The 20414-nt window shown below is 42.9% G+C and overlaps 2 protein-coding genes across 2 annotated transcripts; one reads left to right on the plus strand and one right to left on the minus strand.

The window, feature by feature from the left end:
- Nucleotides 1-2904: 2904 nt before the first annotated feature.
- Nucleotides 2905-5430, minus strand: UBD (ubiquitin D). Its single transcript, XM_074332589.1, has 2 exons — nt 5268-5430; nt 2905-3924 (listed from the first exon to the last, which is right to left on the minus strand). Exons 1-2 carry the CDS (start codon nt 5283-5285, stop codon nt 3454-3456), a joined length of 489 nt encoding a protein of 162 aa, XP_074188690.1. The 5' UTR covers nt 5286-5430; the 3' UTR covers nt 2905-3453.
- Nucleotides 5431-18303: 12873 nt separating this feature from the next.
- OR2H2 (olfactory receptor family 2 subfamily H member 2) lies at nt 18304-19214 on the plus strand. The gene is given in 10 exon segments (XM_019719429.1): nt 18304-18322; nt 18325-18471; nt 18474-18692; nt 18695-18742; nt 18745-18798; nt 18801-18890; nt 18893-18993; nt 18995-19064; nt 19067-19156; nt 19159-19214. Coding segments are annotated over 10 exon segments (894 nt in total).
- Nucleotides 19215-20414: the final 1200 nt, after the last annotated feature.

Raw genomic sequence — 20414 nt, forward strand, 5'->3', positions numbered from 1 at the left:
ACTTTGCTGCTCCACCAGAATGCGCTTGGCAGGAAAAGGAAGCCTTCTGAGGATCACATAACTATTAGGTGATAGACTCTGGATTCTAACTGAGGCAATTTCGCAGTAGCTCTTCACTTCCTGCACCAGGCTACATGGCTTCACCTTAATGCTAACGGTTGTACCTAGAGGAGGGTAGGTCGGGATTATGATTTCTAAATTAAGAACAGAAAATATGTTTAAAGTAAGTTATCTATATCATGATATCTGTCAGGAAACATGCAGTAGACAGATTTGTATGTGACCTTTATCCATCACATCTATCATTATGATTTCTGTACAATTAGGAAATTTGATCCAGCATCACTCTCAAGGGCTAAAAGGCTCTGTGTCCCCTTCATACTTGTTTCAAAAACATTATTGAAATTAGAGCCAGGAAGGCAGGACAGGAATCTTAGCGGTCATTGCATTCAAACTCCTTCTTTTAAACAAGAAAAAAGTGAGGTGAATGGAAATGAAGTGAATTCCCCATATCAAATAACTCACCAACAGCAGTCATGCTAGGTGGAACCCAGTCCTCCTCACTTCCAGTTTCGTGTTCTTTCCTCGACCCAGACAACTCTTATTTAAAGGTTGGTTCACATGTGCTGGTCTGTGTTGATCATGACCATCACACTAGATTATAAACAGGAGGGGCACAGATATTGGAAGCAGCCTGGAAGAGAGACTCACCATAGATGAGCGCTCAGTAGTCAGCAGTATAATGGATTGTATCAATAGAAGTAGAACACCTGAAATAAAGAAGGTGATAGTTCCTATCTTCCAAAGTATTGGTGACACCAAGCCTGGAATATTGCACTTGTTTATAGGCACTACACAGTTCAGAGAAGGAAGACCGAGGCTCAGAGTAAAATCTGTCTTCAAATGCCTGAAGGGCGATCATGTGGGAGGAAGATTAGATTTCTACTTTGGCCCTTGGAATACAACCAGGACCAGGGAAGCAGTTGAAAGAGCACTGAGGTGGAGATCAGACAGGCCTGAGTACAAGTCCCACAGGGCTGCTCACTAGCTATGGCCTTGGGACAATGTAGCCATTCTGAGCCCAAGTTCGTACACCTATAAGATGGAGATTCTACTACCTTCCTCACAGAATCTGTTACATACAGCCACTGAAGTATACGAATATCTGGCTGTCTCCCTAAACTAAGGATCTAGATTTGTAAACGAGATTACAGTCGACAGCTGAGTATTGTGCGGACTTCCATCCCTTCCCCCACACACTCCACGTGCCCGGGTTTTCCTTTGCTTGTAAGGAGTAATGTCACCCTTTTATATTTCGTCCTTCCAAACATTCTGGGAGGTTTCCTCCTTTAGGCCAAACAGCACAGAGGAGCGCTTCCTCCTGCTGGGCTTCTCTGACTGGCCCTCCCTGCAGCCGGTCCTCTTTGTCCTTGTCCTGTGCTATCTGCCGACTCTGACTGACAGCTGGGCCCTGGGGCTGCCGGCGGGGCGCCACCTGCGCCCGCACAGGCCGCCGCACCACTTCCGCTGCCACCTGGCCCTGGCCGAGGCGGCTTCACCTTGAAAGCGGCGCGCCGCTGCTGGCCACCCTGCGCGGCCCCGGCCCTGCGGTGCGAGGCCCAGCGGGGCGCGTCGCTGGCGCCGGGCTCGGCGCCGTGCGTCCTGCGGGAGCCGGCGCTGGGTGGCGCCACAGCCGAGTGCCGCCCGCAGCGCGACCCGGCCGCGCCTCGACGCAGCTCTGGGGCGCGCTGGCCCGCGCCTCCCGGCTCCGCGGCCTCACCGACTCTGCGGCGCAAACGGCACGTCTGGCGGCGCTGGCGCTGGCGCTGGGCTCGCCCGCCAGGGGCATCACTTCGTCGGCGAGCGGGCCTGTGGCGGCGGCGGCTGCCGAGACGCGAGCGAGCGCTGCATGATCGCCACGGCGTGCTCATCCGCTTGGTGCGGTCCGCGGTCGTCCTGGCCTCCTATGGTGCGGTGGCCCGCGCCGTATGGGGCATGCGGTCCAGCGGGGACCAGAGGAAATCGGTGGACACGCGTGGGTCCCCCCTGACAGCCGGCTGCCTGTTCTTGTGTCTCCACGGTGTCTGCCACCAGCAGTCTCCCAAATTGACAAGGAAATCTTAGACTCTACCTTACAGGAGACCCCATCCAGGAAAAGGAGCCACGGTCTCTGATATCGGGAAATCGTCCCAACCTAATGGCCACCTAGTCAGATGACTGACTTGGGCCCACCGCAGAGCACTTGACCCATGAGTTTAAGCAGGAACGCCCATCCGTGTGCTTTGTGCTGGGTGGGGTTCAGCTGGGAAACTCTTCTTCAAGGAGGTGGTTCTTGGGCAAGTTTTAAAGATAAGAAGGGACTAGACTAGTGAAGAAGAAGGTGGACATCTGTCAGCTTGTGAGAAAAACGTGTATGTGACCAGTAAGGGGACATGAGAGAGGGACAGTAAGACACAGAAGTAATTGAAGGGAGTAAGATGGAGAAAGCGACTCGAGTTCCCAAGAAAGAACCCGGTGCTAAAGGAAGCAGAAAGGAAAAAGCTCTATCAGCCAGAATCTGGGCAGAGTGTTGGGGTCAATCCAGACACCAAGCCCCACCTCCCTCACCCAAACAGATGCCCCCAACCAGCAGAAGACCTGCCAGGCCCTAAGGCAGGCAGGACAGACACTGGTCCACAATCCCCCACCTTTCAGAAAGTCCTTTCTCTTCTGAAGCAGTCTGCCCCCAAGAATCCCCCACTACAGACACAAAATCTCTAGATTCCCAAGGAAAATATATTTCCATGCCCACCATAATCCCCAGAAATAAGAACAATTTTCACTGGGTATGGGACAAGTAAGAGGGGGCACGGTGCCAGGTTTCATTTCATACCAACCAGCTTTAAATAAGGCGAGGGAAAGTAGTTTAATTGAATTTCTAAATTCTTTATTGACTAGAGTGTAATCATGTAATTAATTCACTTCATAGTAAACCGTTTCATTGTTCTCTATAAGGAGAAATTCAATTTGGTTCAACAATTACCATGTGATATGATAGATGAAGCACTGGTTTAAACATAGATGGAAACACAGAAATTAGTAGAACTTGGATCCCAGCCTAAAACTTCCTATGTTGTCCGATAAGAAAGGAAATAGGGGTTTTTCTGTATGTCAGAGGGAACCAAGGAAGGACTGAATTGCAAGCTGGCTTTGAATGCTATCTCTAATGTGCCTTAAATTTTTATTTTCTGTTTTCAGTAATATACACAATCCTGCCACTTAATCAATTATGTTAGAATAAAGAATCATAGAGTTAAAAAGTATTCTGCAGTCTGACTCCCCACTCTAAATCTACTCTTTCTATTTACCTCTTTCTCACTAATATTGAGGAATCATCAAAGGTTGTGGTTGGTGAGTAAAAGCGAAAAGGAAATAAGCTCCTTTGCTCCAGAGATCACCCCATCCCTAGGTTGGTCACCCTCCAATGCAGTGGTATGTCAAGAAGAGTAAATGGCCCCTTCTGATGTTATAATCTCCCATGATCTTCCCATCTTCCAGTCTCTTTCCATTGCAAGTCACAATCTGTTTCTCAGGGGTTACAGCAGTTTTGGTCTCAATCATCTTTTTCACCTCGGGCACTGAACTGGACCTTCGCACCTGGAGGAGGTGCCTCTGCCCCTCATCACCTGACTCCACCAGAAACAGGGGCAGCTCCTCATCACTGGGCCTCACCACCTTCAGGGTGAGGTGGATGGTGGTCTCCTTGTCAATGCCATAAGATGATAGCTTTCTCTGGGGGTTCAGGGTCTTCGAGCCCAGCAGAAGGACCTGGTCCTGCACAGGAACCTTGGTCTGAGACCGCACGTGTTCACTGATCTTCCTTACTCTGTCATGCGAGTTGGCAGTGAAGGTCATTGGTCCCCATTCCTGAGAATGGACATTCACCTGGACAATGAGGGCCAAGAGACAGTCATCAGGAATGTCTGCCCAATTGCATACCCCTCGTTCCCCCTCCTTAGTTTCTCCTGCCCTTCACTGCCTGTCTGGTCCTCTGGCTGATTTATAACCAGCTGTGTCCCTCCCTCTCTTGGAGCTTCTCTTTTTGAATTTCCAGGTTATAACACAAACAAGAAAGGCAGTCTTATTCCTTATAACCATACCTCTCATTCTTCCCAAAAACGTCATTAATAATTTCCCACCATATTTACCTGCCTCCTACCCAGATAAACTTTGTCAAATGTCAAAAAATAAATACAATTACAGAGTATCCAAAGGTGTACACCAGATTCTAAAACTAACTCCCAAAGAGAATTTCCAAGATTTGGCACCTAAGGGGAAACTCACGGGACTGCCCTCCATGACCATGTTACAAGCAAACATGTTCTCTGTACTGTTTGTTTCTCTTTTAATATCTCACTGCTTTATAATAATAACTTATTAGGTTAGTGCAAAAGTAATAGTGGTTTAAATTTTTTAAAAAATTTGCAAAAACCGCAATTACTTTTGCACCAACCTAATACATAGTACAGCGACACTGTTCAATGTTACTTGTTCTTCTGTATTTCCCCTGTTTTTGTATCTATCTATTGTAGAATATGATTTCGTATTTCATTTAATTAAAACAGGCCTCACTCACAGAAGGTAAGGACTCTATCTAAATCTTACTTCAGTAATCTGAAAATGGGGAAGCTAACCCCTATGTTGTCGCTTGAAAGCCTGGCAGGACCTCCCTCATGCTCCATTCAAACATCTTCCCAATTTACATGTCACAGACATTTCTTCACTGGACTGTCACTCCTGTGCTAAACATTGCCTTCATTCCAGGTTCTCTTCATAGTGTTTATATTCTTATATAAGGTAATGTGTCAGGTCATGAACAACTCAGGATAAATGAGTTGTGTGAACGTCCCTGCTGGGAGGAGAAGGAAGTTCAAGTTTAAGCCACGAGCCCCTAAACAGGATAAGGAAAAAGGCTTATGCCAACATTTCCATCGTTCCAAGTCTTGCCAGCCCCGCTGAGCACAAAGCATACTCCCACTTCTTACCATTGATCCCTCACGACACCCGGTCCAAGATCTGACCCAAAAGAGAACTCAGGAGCCAAATGCCCAGCTTCTCTTCACAGAACCTTCCCTCACATTCTGTAGATACCAATGCCTATCTCATCCCCTCAAGAAGCCTTCCCAGCCACCATGTCTCCCTGGGCATGTCCCTCATCCATTCCTGATATCCCAATCCCTTCGAGGTGCTTTCCCTCTCCCTACCCCTATTGTCAAATCCCAACTTACACAGAGGGAAGAAGCCATCTCTGCACTGACGGGAGCAGCAGGAACCAGAGCCCAAGAAAACAGAGGCTGAGGAGAAGACTGCGCCGCTTATATACAAGAGGCTGAGCTGGAAATCCCCTGCCTGTGTCTAGTTTTCTGGTGCTCTTTGTTCTTGCATGGTCTCGTGGATTTTCTTTCACTTTCGCTGGAGTGAGTCAAAAAACAAAAATACTTTCTGATCAAGTGCTTCTCCTGTCAGCCAATCCATTTGCCCTCCTTCGTCCAAATATGGGATGGTCCTTCTCTGTTGAGAATTTTTCCCTGATCAACAACCCGCCACTTCCTGTCCTGGCTTATGACTGACCAGCATGCAGCCTTGGGCCTCAATGGCTTAAAGACCTTTGATGCTTGGTGGTCTTCTCCTGCTGCTTTTAAGAGCCCTCATCAGTCAGGTTTCTTCCTGAGAGCAGGGCCGCCCAGGAGAGGACATTCAGAGCTGGTGGGGAGTGAGCAGCCTGGTCACACTATCCTGGCAGGATGCGTGAAGCATGACTTGAGAAGACATAGGATAAATAACCCTGGATCGGTCCCACTGATGGGAGCCACTTCCTACATTACCTTGGGCAAGTCTGTCCACCATTTTAGATATTGGCTTTCTGGTTTACCAAATGAGATGAGTGGAAAGAATTCCTAAGTGTCTTCCAGCCTCACAAAACGTTGTTATAAAACCTCCTTTACAAAGACCTTTAGATTCCCGGGTCTTGAGCTCTCTATCACTCTACCTATCCTGTCCTGGGAACTGCAAACTGAATCCACCACGACTGGAGAACATTCCAAAGCCAACAATCAAAGGCTGACTCCACCGTCCAACACTAAAACGATCACACACTCACCCTCACGCCACAGGGCCTCTGTTTGCCCCCCTTCACTCCCGGATCCTCCTCACTACTATGATCTCAGAGATACCTACAGGCTCTGCTCACTCCCCGCTCCTGAGATCTGGACGGGGACGAGCAGGGCATGAGCTGGGCACCTTCAGGGAATTCACTCAGTCACTCTTGATCCTCCTACCATTCCAGACGAATCACTTCCCTATCCCCACTCTCAGGACATTGCCAAAACACCCATTAAAAAAAGCATTTATTGAAAGTTCTCCAGAGTTTTCAAAGTAAAAAGCCCGTAAAAATGCCAAGTTATCACCTTCGTTTGCTGTGTTTTCACTGATGCCTTTACTGTGCCTTCATTCACGGATGGATCACAAATGATCCCATATTATTCCAGTGGTTCCCATCTAGCAGAACTTGGATCACAGAAGTGCCTACATAGAGTAATGGGATCCAAGAGCATATTCCAATATTTCAAAAAGCTTAACATGAACAATGTTCTTCTATGTGAAGCTCTTATTAGATAATCAGGTAATAAACTTGGAAAAGCTGACTTTTATTTGAACGCATTTTGTGGGGTTAGGCATGCTTCTTTAAACACATAGGACGAGTACGAAGGGTGAAGAGTGCTGTTGGAATAGGCAGGAAATCTTTGTTCCTTATTCTCCTTTCAGATACCTCTCCAGGTTCCTATTGTCCCGTGTTTAGAAACCAAGATTGGGACCTTTGGCTGCAGCACAGCAGAAAAGGGCTGGTCTGCACCCACTGTCCAATAGGATTTGGGTATTCTGAGACATCACCAGTGACTAGGCAGAAAATGTCAGATCAGGTTGAGGATGATAAACAGGAAGCCCTGCAGCAGGAAAGGGATGGGGGATGGGCCTGGGAAAAGAGAAAGTAAAAGCTGTATGTGCCTGACTGAAGTAAACTGCTTTCACATTTCAAATTTTATCTGCACCCGTTACCCTCTCAGATCGTCCCGTCATTTCTGGGAAAGAAGGAGAGTAGATGTCTAAAGCTGTTTAGAATTAAATGACTCTCTTCTCGTACCTTTCCTTGTTTTCCATTCTTGCCTCAGTAGCCTACACCATCTTGGGGCCAGTTCATTCTCAGGGGAAGCAGAGACCCTTAGCCAGAAGCTCCAGGAAGGAGAGCCCAGGAACGACAATTCCCAGTAATAGCATATGTCTGCTGATGCTCCCAGATCAATACCTTACAGCCCAGATCTGAGCTGCAGAGCTGTTCATCTAGCTGCTTCCATGCACGGTTCCCTGAACTCTCTGCCTACCCTTGAACATGCCAAGCTCTCTGCCACCAGGTCACTGAGCACGCCTTTCCCTCCAACTCTGCCCCAACTCCATGAAGTTTATAAGAATATGCAACGTAAGTAGCAGCTCTTCTGTCCTTTCATACTCTCTCTGGAAGCCTCTCGGAGCACTTTTCTCCAGCAATGGGATTATCTCCTTACTTGTCCTTTACCCCCATTAAAGAGTAGGAATCTTGAGGGTCAGGACTGTGTCTCCATTAACTTGTATCTTCAGCCTTTCTTGGACAAGCTGTCTGGCACTGTAAATAGTAAATATTTACTAAATGGATGAATGAATAAGTAAGTGAATAAAAATGGAAACTATTTAGTGAGTATTTACTATATTTCAGGAATTGCACAACACATTATTAAACGGAAACTCATTAGCTGTTCTAGCATTCTAATGAGGTAAATGTCAATATCCTTATTGATAAGAAAGATCACAGTCATTTTAGTAGTAGCTGCTAAGCGAACTAGTTGGGGGAAGGAATACAGAGAGCAAAAGGAAAGCAGAGGGTACGAGGGGCCTTAGGATGAGTGAGAGCAAAGAGAGTTTCAGGGCCTATATGTATGCAGGTGTATCCCTGGGTGGCACACCCAGACTGGACCAGCGTGTATTTCCCTACTTGGCAGAGGTGAGCAAAGAGCCTGTGATTGCAGGGCCAGAGCCTGGAGGGAGGTCACAGCCTGCTGCAAACGTAGATGAGAACTGCTCCCCCAGGACTGTGAGTGTTCAAAGTGCGACTGCCATGCAACTCCACGTGCAAATAGAGGCACCGCCCACTGGAGCTGGGGATTTCCAGCATAGAGTTACCCCAAGGGCAAGCCTGTGATCCCTCCAGGAAAAAAATAATTCAGGGGATTCCCTGCCCAGAGAGGACCTGGTTTCTGAGAAACAGTGTCCTTTCAAGTAACAAAATAAAAAATCTGGTCTCTGATCTTCCCCCTCCCCTCTCTCCTCCTTTCCTATGTGAAATTGCCTCCCAGCCCAAAGCCAGGGTGAGGACTGTCCGAGACATCTGGTGCCCTTCACTGACCACAGGTAGGATTTCTTCTTCGGACCTGACCTCTTCCTTGCTTCTTACCACATTATCAATCTTTTTGCCCCTCTGGGCCATGATATGGAAATTGTTTCAGAGGCAGAACAGAAAGATCTCTTTTCATTTGCCTTTTTATCAAATTCAGGAAGCCTGCCGAGATCAAATATCACATTATGGAGATATTGCCAGGTTATTAAACCAATGTCTCAGATATCTACAAACCTCCCAACTCGGCCCCAGTGATAGGGCGCTATTGGGCTAGTCACTGCCCCCCAGTTGAGTCCTCCCTGGAGCAGAGGCGCCTTTCGCATGTCTCTAATAATGCCAATGAAAGAGTTTGTAAAACTACTATGAGATCTAGAATATTGCTTCAGGAATGCCAGCCAAACCCAATCAAAATGTTACTGTGAATTCTCATTTATTGAAGGTTAGAAAGGAAAACAAACAAACAAACAAACAAACAAACAAAAAAACCTTGTCCACTCTCAAAGGACAATCTAAAAATACCTATCCAAATTGAAAATGGACACGCCAAACTAAAGCAACTCAAATACCTTTTAGCAATAGGTAAACACATAACTGAAGTGTACAGTATCATTAGCAGTAAAAATAGATGGATTATACCTACAAGCAACAATGTGGATCAATATACTAGCAACCTATTGAATTATTGAATGAAAAAAAAGAAGACCTAGAAGACTACATGAAGTATGACACGCTTTGTAAGTCTTAAAAACAAGCAAAACTACAGAGGGAAAGAGATACGCTACTTTCAAATTCAGAGTATGTTCACTTTTTAAAATAAATGAAACCTAGTCTAAATGCAGATATGAGTTACTTGAAGATTTTCAACAGGGAAAGAGGCATTTAGGAACCCTCTGACATCTCATCTTGTCATTTTCAGAGTCTGAAGTTTAACTATGAGAACTTAATGTTTGGTGAAAGCAATTTATTGAATGGTACTAATGTATGTTACTTATTGTTTAATTTAGAGATGTAACATATTCACTCTATTAAAGGTAATGTTATGGTCTACAACATAAATGTTCTAAACAGAAAGAAATACAAGCAAAACTGAACAATATAGTGTTTAGGACCATTACGTATTTATGCAATAAAGCCGTTATAAAAATGTAAAAAACATGAGTGTTCATTTTGACACAATTATGCTTTAGAGCTTATGTAAGTTACATATATTCATTTGCAAAATCAAAGTTTATGACAAAAATATAATTTAAAAATTTTAATCTACATACCCGAAAACCAAACAATTCCACATTAAGAATATTTTTTTAATAAAAAAATTTTTTGTGCAACTAATCATTGAAATCCTTAAGAGGAACTGGATGCTGCAACAGCTGCCCTTTTGGGTTTAGGTATTGTTCTTTCATGGAATCCGTGCCTGAATCTGCTGTATACAATTTTCAGGTGTCTCATTCGACCAGTCCCTGTGGTATTTCATCTTTTAGCCTTGGCATTCCAGTTATACTCTCTCTTCCGCTTGGCAGCGTAGCCACATTTGCCCCAGGTAGACTTCTGAAGGTGGTACGCCTTACAGCCACAGCGGTGGCATAATGTGTGCATCAGATTGCAATGATGAACTTCATCACCACACTTCTGTGGCCGAGACCAAAGAGCCACATTAGGAATTAATATACCCATATATGTATGAAATAAGCTATGTACAAGATAATTCAGGTGGCATTATTTATAACAAAAAATGAAACAACATTTATCAATAAGCAACTAAATAAATGAAGGTGTAGATAGTGAAATTAACTGAAAAAAAATCAAGTTTCAAAGTATAGTATAATTTTCTAGTGTTTAGAAAATAAAAAAAATATATACAAACACTGAAATATGCATACGCTATCTCTGGGAGGAAATGTTGCTCCTGGGGAAGGACACTGAATGCCTGAGTAACAAGAATGGGAAAGAGCCTTTCTTTTCATTATATGCCTTGTCTTATTTTTGTTATTTATTTTTTTTAGTTTTTCATCCTGTTATGTTTTACTTATTTAATAGTTGGTCAGATAGATAGATAGAGTGTGGAAAGGTGTATGTATCTTTTTTATGCTGTTATTGGCTCAGGACAGAACTGGCTATAAAATACCCACCAATGAGATCTAGTTGCCAAGTGTGAATCATTTGTGTCAAGCGAACTGAAATGGAGCCAGGAGACGGGAAGAAGTCTGTCTTATGCACATCCTCCTCATGAACTTTTGAACTTTTAAGCTAACCACAAAACCACTTCCTGGACTTCTTCCCTAGCATGGAAACCAGACCATTTGCAAACAGCCTTTTCACACTTGCATACTGTACTAACCAAACCCTGTTAACCCATCCAGATCCCTTCATTTGCATGGAAAACCTGTGTGAAAACCACACTTGCAGTTTTTCACTTTATAAACCCTGACTTTTTTTGTTCTCTTTAAAGTGCAATTTGGGAGGGAGGAGTTCCAGAAAAATGGCGGAGTGAGGTGAGCCTCTATAAAGCTCCCCTGGAATTTACAAAGAATCGAACAACAAAAACTCCACAAAGGACTCCCTGCACAGCAGACAGGCAAGACGAAGAGGCCCACTACCTACTGAAATCACCTACAGGTGGGAGATTCGCACGATCGGGGGGAAGGGGGGGGAGGAAAGGGAGAAGTGCGCGGAGATGGACCAACTCGGGCGCAGGACTCAGACCCAGCTCAGTGCGCCGAGCTCGCTGCTTCCCGGAACTACCCCAGCTGCGGGAGAGGGAAGAACTCAGACTACTAGGGCTCCGCCAGGGCTCCACAGGGCTGAGGGGACAGCATATAACACGGCTGAACCCAACGCTCACGGCAGAGACCTCGGAGAAAAGACTGAGGGAAGAAGGCTGAAAACGGTGGTTTAAGCCCTCACTGCCGAGCAGAGAACGGAGCCTTAGGCACTGAGACTAGCCGCCCCCTCCCTCCCCTCCCAGAGCTCGCCCCGCCCCCACCTGCCCGGTGTTAGAAGCGAAACAATAGCAGTGTCAGATCAAAACAACAGAAAATTTGCTATATTTGAGAACTTTGGCCCACAAACACAAATTAGCAGCCCAACTAGTTCCGGCAAAGGGGAGAGAGCTGTGGAAGCAGAACAGGCTGTGGTGGTGGTCGCCGCCACTGCTCTGGGCCACCTCTCACAGCTCACCCCGCCCCTAGCCCCACCTATCTGGGCGGATCCCTGCAGGAGTAAACAGAACTGCTGAAACATACGGGCTCTGAATCAGGAGCTGGAAGAGCTTTGGAACATCAAAAGCTCTCCGCATACCCACCGGGACACTGCGCCCTGTGACCTAGACGAACTATTAACAGAGGAGAAGCCCGTCTCCCAGGGAATCCCCCCAGTGTGTGAGAAGCTGGAATAGTGCAGAGAAAACATAGCACTACCTTGTGAGAGAGGAAAAAAAAAGCCTGCAGTCGGAGAAAAAGTAAAACATTCGACCAGCAAGTACTGGAAAACAAAAGAAAGACCTCTTCCTATCAACTTGTTGCAGAAGTCACTCCTGTAGATGTCTAGGAAGAGAAATAGTAAACCAGTAATCGCCATGAATAACCAAGGCAACAAGATAGCTCAGAAAGAAAGTGAAAAATCTCCAGAGAAGGCACTTAAAGATACAGAAATATGTGACTTAAATGACAGAGAATTCAAGATTGCAGTTCTGGAAAAACTCAACGAGATACAAGAAAACACAGATAGGCAGTTAAAGGAACTCAGAAACTCAATCAAAGAACAGCATGAGCATTTTACGAAAGAGATTGAAATTTTAAAAAAGAACCAAATAGAATTTCTGGAGATTAAGAACTCAATAGAAGAAATTAAGAATGAAATAACCAGCTTAGGTAGTAGAGTTGACCAGATGGAGGAAAGAATCAGTGACATCGAAGATAGAAACCTGGAAATGACACAGATAGAAGAAGAAAGAGACTTGAGACTTAAAAGAAATGAAAGAACTCTACGAGAACTTTCTGACTCCATCAGAAAGAGCAATATAAGAATAATGGGCATACCAGAAGGAGAAGAAAGAGAGAAGGGAACAGAGAATATATTCGAACAAATTGTCGATGAGAACTTCCCAAATTTGTGGACAGAACTGGACCCTCGAATCCAAGAAGCAAATAGAACACCCAGTTACCTCAATCCCAACAGGCCTTCTCCAAGGCACATTGTATTGAAGCTGTCTAAAATCAACGACAAAGAAAGAATCCTCAAGGCAGCCAGGGAAATAAAGACGGTAACTTACAAAGGAAAGCCCATTAGATTATCATCAGATTTTTTTTCAGCAGAAACTCTACAAGCCAGGAGGGAGTGGAACCAAATATTCAAACGATTGAAAGAGAGAAATCATGAGCTGAGAACAATATATCCAGCAAAGATATCCTTTAGATAAGAAGGAGGAATAAAGACCTTTCCAGACATACAGAAGCTGAGGGAATTTTCTAATACACGACCTGCACTACAAGAAATACTAAAGGAGGCTATTCGACCACCATCAACAGGGACAATTTGTGGCAACCAAAACTCAAAAAGGGGAGAGTAAAGGCCTGAACCGAATATGGGAATGGAGAAAGTAAGCGTGCTGAAGAAAATGGAATACTCTAAATATCAAACTTTCTTTTACATAAACTTAAGGGTAACCACTCAAAATAAATCCAGAACTGAAATATATACTGAAATAAAAGAAGAAACAGAGGGAAACATCATAGAATACCACCACACAGAAATAATAGACAACAACAAAAAGGCAAAGAAACAATGGAGACACAGCCTTACCAGAAAACTAAAGATAGAATGACAGGAAATCCTCACATATCAATAATCACCCTAAATGTAAATGGACTGAACTCACCAATAAAAAGGCACAGAGTAGCAGATTGGATCCAAAAACTAAACCCAACCATATGCTGTCTCCAAGAGACACATCTCAGCTACAAGGACAAGCATAGACTCAAAGTGAAAGGGTGGAAATTGACACTCCAAGCAAATGGTACCCAGAGAAAATCAGGTGTAGCCATAATGATATCAGATGAAACAGACTTCAAGGTGAAAAAGATAACAAGAGACAAAGATGGACATTTCATAATGGTGAAGGGGACTGTACAACAAGAAGACATAACAGTCATCAATATTTATGCCCCCAATCAGGGAGCACCGAAATACACCAAGCAACTACTAACAGAACTAAAGGGAGAAATTGACCAAAACACAATTATACTAGGGGACTTAAATACATCATTGACAGCTATGGGTAGATCATCCAAACAGAAAATAAATAACGAAATAGTAGCCCTAAATGACACATTAGATGAAATGGACATAATTGACATTTATAGAGCACTTCATCCTAAAACATCAGACTATACATTTTTTTCTAGTGTACATGGAACATTCTCAAGGATAGACCATATATTGGGACATAAAATCAGTCTCAACAAATTTAAGAAGATTGAAATCATACCATGCATATTCTCTGATCACAAGGCTTTGAAATTGGATATCAACTGTAAAAAGAAAGCGGAAAAACACAAATACATGGAGATTAAACAACATACTTTTAAAGAAGGACTGGGTCAAAGAAGAAATTAGAGGAGAGATCAAAAGATACATAGAAACAAATGACAATGAAAATACATCCTACCAAAATTTTTGGGATGCAGCGAAAGCAGTTTTAAGAGGGAAATTTATCTCATTACAGGCCTATCTCAAGAAACAAGAAAACTCCCAAATAAATAACCTCATGTTACACCTTAAAGAACTAGAAAAAGAAGAACAAGTAAAACCCAAGGTCAGCAGAAGAAAGGAAATAACAAAAATTAGAGCAGAACTAAATGAAATAGAGAACAAAAAGACAATAGAAAAATTAATGTGACAAAGAGCTGGTTCTTTGAAAAGATTAACAAAATTGACAAACCCTTGGCTAGACTTACTAAGATAAAAGAGAGAAGACACTGATTAACAAAATCAGAAACGTAAAAGGGAAGTTATCACGGACACCACAGAAATACAAAGGATCATCCAAGAATACTATGAAGGACTATATGCCACCAAATTCAACAACCTAGAAGAAATGGACAAGTTCTTAGAAACATATAGCCTTCCAAGGCTGAACCATGAAGAACTGGAAAATCTAAACAGACCGATCACCAGTAACTAAATTGAATCAGTCATCCAAAACCTTCCCAAAAGCAAAAGTCCGGGACCAGATGGCTTCACTAGTGAATTCTACCAAACCTTCAAAGAGGATCTAATACCAATTCTGCACAAACTCTTCCAAAAATTGAAGAAGAGACAGTACTCCCTAACTCATTTTATGAGGCCAACATTACCCTGATACCAAAACCTGGTAAGGACAGCACAAAAAAGAAAACTACAGACCAATATCTCTGATGAATACCGATGCAAAAATCCTAAATAAAATTCTAGCAAATCGAATACAACAATGCATTAAAAAGATTATTCATCACGACCAAGTGGGGTTCATCCTCGGGCACAAGGATGGTTCAACATAACAATCCATCAATGTGATACATCACATAAACAAAATAAAGGACAAAAATCATATGATTATATCAATTGATGCAGAAAAGCATTTGACAAGATACAACATCCATTTATGATTAAAACACTTAATAAAATGGGTATAGAAGGAAAATACCTTAACATAATAAAGGCCATATATGACAAGCCCTCTGCTAATCTCATAATTAATGGAGAAAACTGAAGCCCTTTGCTCTACGTTCAGGAACACGACAGGGATGTCCCCTATCACCTCTGCTTTTCAACATAGTGTTAAAGTCCTTGCCAGAGCAATCAGGCAAGAGAAAGAAATAAAAGGCATCCAAATTGGGAATGAAGAAGTTAAATTATCACTCTTTGCAGATGACATGATGCTATATATAGAAAACCCTAAAGACTCCACCAAAAAGCTATTAGAAACAATCAACGAATACAGTAAAGTTGCTGGCTACAAAATCAACGCACAAAAGTCCATTGCCTTCCTATATACTAACAATGAAATCTCAGAAAAGAAATACAAAAACAATTCCTTTTGCAATTGCAGCAAAAAGAATAAAATACCTAGGAATAAACTTAACCAAGGATGTGAAAGACCTATATGCTGAAAACTATAAGACATTTTTGAAAGAAATTGAAGAAGACACAAAGAAATGGAAAGACATTCCGTGCTCATGGATTGGAAGAATCAACATAGTTAAAATGGCCATATTACCCAAAGCAATATACAGATTCAATGCAATCCCCATCAAAATCCCAATGGCATATTTTAAAGAAATAGAACAAAAAATCATCAGATTTGTTTGGAACCACAAAAGACCCCGAATAGCCAAAGCAATTTTAAGAAAAAGAACAATAATGGAGGTATCACACTTCCTGACTTTGGCTTGTACTACAGGGCTACAATAATCAAAACAGCATGGTATTGGCAGAAAAACAGACACATAGACCAATGGAATAGAATTGAGAACCCAGAAATAAAACCACATAAATATGGACAGATAATTTTTGACAAAGAAGCTAAAACATACAATGGAGCAAAGACAGCCTCTTCAATAAATGGTGCTGGGAGAATTGGATAGCCACGTGCAAAAGAATGAAACTGGACTGCTATTTGTCACCATGTACCAAAGTTAATTCAAAATGGATCAAAGACTTAAGCATAAGACCTGACACAATAAACTGCATAGAAGAAAACATAGGTACTAAACTTATGGACCTTGGGTTCAAAGAGCATTTTATGAACTTGACTCCAAAGGCAATGGAAGTAAAAGCTAAAATAAACGAATGGGACTATATGAAACTTAAAAGCTTCTGCACAGCAAAAGAAACCATTGACAAAATAAAGAGGCCACCAACTGAATGGGAGAAGATTTTTGCAAACAGTGCCTCCGATAAGGGGCTAGTATCCAGAATATACAAGGAACTCATGCAACTCAACAACAAAAAACCATACAACCCAATTGAAAAATGGGCAGAGGACTTGAAGAGACATTTCTCCAAAGAGGACATACAAATGGCAAATAGACATATGGAAAAATGCTCAACATCACTAATCATCAGAGAAATGCAAATCAAAACCACAATGAGATATCACCTCACCCCAGTCAGAATGGCTATCATCAACAAGACAAATAGTAACAAATGTTGGAGACTGTGCCGAGAAAAAGGAACCCTCATACACTGTTGGTGGGAATGCAGACTGGTGCAGCCGTTATGGAAGGCAGTGTGGAGGTTCCTCAAAAAATTACGAATAGAATTGCCATATGACCCAGCAATCCCTCTCCTGGGTATCTACCCAAAAATTCTGAAAACATTTAGAGATAAAGACACGTGTGCTCCAATGTTCATTGCAGCTTTGTTTACAGTGGCCAAGACATGGAAACAACCAAAATGTCCTTCGATAGATGAATGGATAAAGAAGTTGTGGTATATATACACAATGGAATACTATTCGGCGGTAAGAAAAGATGATATAGGAACATTTGTGACAACATGGATGGATCTTGAGAGAGTAATGCTGAGCGAAATAAGTCAGACAGAAAAAGCAGAGAACCATGTGATTTCACTGATATGTGGTATATAAACCAAAAACAACAAAAGAACAAGACAAACAAATGAGAAACAGAAACTCATAGACACAGACAAGAGTTTAGTGGTTGCCAGAGGGTAAGGGGGGTGCGGGGTGGGGGGTGGGAGATGAGGGTAAGGGGGATCGAATATATGGTGATGGAAGGAGAACTGACTCTGGGTGATGAACACACAATGGGATTTATAGATGATGTAATACAGAATTGTACACCTGAAATCTATGTAATTTTACTAACAATTGTCACCTCAATAAATTTAATAAAATAAAAAATAAATAAACAAATAAAAAAATAATTCATTCTTATCTTATTCAGCTGATCACATATAAAAGTTCTCTCTCAAGATTCCTTTTCAGAAACCTACAACTTTCCCTGTCCAAGTTAGTGTCTTGTTCTCTTACCCATTCAGAAATAACCAACTATTTTAGCATGAGAAAATGTGCAAATTTAACATGCATGTACATGTGGGGGTGCTATGAGACCTGAGGACACATGAGCTATTAAGGCTTATATGCTATCTTGAGCTAACGAAAATAGGGAGATTGTGTTTTGAGACTTCAAAGGGCAGAAACGCAATTCACACAGAGATAGAAAAGCAAATATTTGGTAAACAAATGTTAGCTTGGCCATCTTTACCAATGGAACACAGAGAACTTAGAATAATGGACTTGTTAGACTCTTCCCTCTCACAAACTGGTTTATATTATACCATAGTTACCTATGATATCACCCTTACTGTAACAGGTACTCTATCTGCATTCTTTTCAGGTAGTTAGAGGGAAGATCAAAAGTTTTTCTTGAGTCTTCTATTTCTTAAAATAACCAACTTAAAATAAGCAATATTCCAAAAGGCATATTTTGGAGTGGCAAACTTTTCTTCCCCTCTATAATGAGTGAATCCGTGTTTTACATCAGTCTCCTTTACATTCAACCTGAAGTCTGAGGCGCCCCTGTGAAGCTCCATCTATTTTCCAGTACACTCACGGTTTCCTCTCTCCCACTAACCACATTTGACGGGGAGGAGCAGGGGGAGAGAAGGAGCTGCTGCGTGGTGATGTCCCTGAGAAAGAGAGGCTTGGTGAGAGAAAGGGGAAGAGAAACATCCACCTGCTATGACCTGACAATTATCCAGGATGAGTTTTCATAAGACAGGTTAGAACACACTTGTCTGACAGCTCTCATCCCTCCAGGTCCAGACAAGAACAGACCATGGTCAACCAAAGCTCCCCAGGGGTTTCTTCCTGGGTTTCTCTGCATATCCAGGGCTTGAAAGAATCCTTTTCATGGTTGTCTTGATTTCTTACCCACCGACTCTGGTGGGAAACACACTCATCATCCTGCTGTCTGTGCTAAACCCCAGGCTTCAGTCTCAAATGTATTTTTCCTCTCCAATCTCTCCTTCTTGAACCTCCGCTTCACCACAAGTTGTGTCCCCCAGATGCTGGCCAACCTCTGGGGCCCAAAAAAGACCATCAGCTTCCTGGGCTGCTCTGTTCAGCTCTTCATCTTCCTTTTCCTGGGGACCACAGAGTGCATCCCCCTGAAAGTGATGGCCTTTGACTGCTATATGGCTGTCTGCTAGCCCCTCAACTATGCCACTTTCATCCTCACATGTGCTGGCAGCCTGCCGGTCTAGGTCACTGGGCTAATGGGAGTCAGTGATCCAGACATCACCCACTCTCTCCCTGCCTCTCTGCCCCCACCAGCAGATGATTTTGTGTGTGAGGTCCCACCTCTAATTTGACTCTCCTATGGGGACAACATTTACAATGAGATGCAAATGGCTGTTGCCATTGTTTCATCTTGGTTGTGCCCCTCAGCCTCATCCTTGTTTCCTATGGTGCTATTGCCCATGCAGGGATGAGGACTAACTCTGCAAAAGGGTGGAGGAAGGGCTTCTGGGACCTGCTCCTCTCACCTCACTGTAGTCACCCTCTTCTACAGCTCGGCCATTGCTGTCTGCCTCCAGCCCCAAATCCCTATGCCCACAAAAGGGACAAGTTCTTTGGTCTCTTGTATGCAGTAGGCATTCTTTTACTTAACCCTCTCATCTACACCCTGAGGTAGAGAGGGCATTTAGGAGGTTGCTGAGGAGGGACAGGGACTCCAGGGACGCCTGAGGGAGAGCTACTTAACGTGCTTTCAGATTGAGAGGAAGCTCTTCAAGATTCGTCAGGGAGTTTGTATTCCCCACACCTCTGACTTCCTCACCGTGTGACAGCAATGAATGATAGCCACATGTTGTGCATGTGTGTGCTTGTGAGTATGCATGTGTATGTGTAAGAGACAGACCACAAAGGTGGTAAGAGGAAAAACATATCTGTATGAAACATTATATGAATAAAATTGAATATTTTCTCTTTTCTCTATTTTATTTTTAATGGTCTTCACCTTTGATGATGTGCCTAATATTATCATTTCTATTTCTATCTCATCTCCCTTGCCATATCATCACTATTTCTTTGCCTCCGTTTCTAATTCCTACTATATCTTCTTTGCTTTTCCTTCAAGTTTTTCTACTCCTTATGTGTCTGTTTTGCATTCTTATTCTGTTTTGTGCCCCCAAATGACAGCAAGGAGGGACCAGCTGAAACCCAGGTAAGTTCAGAAAGTCACCCGAGAACATACAGTGTTAGAATTAAAATCCAGGCCCGATTAACTTCCAGTCAAGCAACCTCTCAAATATACACTGTGGCTTTCACGCTGTAATAAATTTTCCCAATATCCTTAGGCTTGAAGCCAGATAAAAGCCTTAGGGAGAAAGTTCAACTATTTCAGTCCTAGTATTTCTCCTCTTACAGCTGCTGCAAATCACAGGCAAACCCCTCAGAGAGGCCAAAAGATCTTAATGTTTAGGCTGGCAGGACAATGGTGCCATGGTGCCATTTACTGGCAAAGTGTGGTATTGCATATGGCATCCCTGACTCCTGCCCAGTCTTGTACTCTGCTCAGAAAGGTAATAATTATTTTATTGTTATTATTAAGTATTTATATAGTGATTACAATATTCCAGGTACAGTTTAAAGTAGTTTGCACACATTGACTCATTTAATCCCTATAACAACACTATGAAACATATAGTATTATCCCTTTCCAGATACAGAAACTAAGTAAGACAGAGTTTAAATACTAGCTTTGAAATGTCAAAGATTTGGACCCAGGAAGACTGACTCAAGTCACCATGCTGTTAAGCCTACTTTTTGGTACAAATGGTGCCTCCTCAGCCCAAGTAAGAAATCTCCACCTCTCGATAAACTTCGAGGAAATCATCCCGATCTATAAATCTCACAGCTGAAGGTTTGCGTCCCTCAAATAAGAGT

This window comes from Rhinolophus sinicus, linkage group LG05 (genome assembly GCF_036562045.2).
Source record: "Rhinolophus sinicus isolate RSC01 linkage group LG05, ASM3656204v1, whole genome shotgun sequence".
NCBI lineage: Eukaryota > Metazoa > Chordata > Mammalia > Chiroptera > Rhinolophidae > Rhinolophus > Rhinolophus sinicus.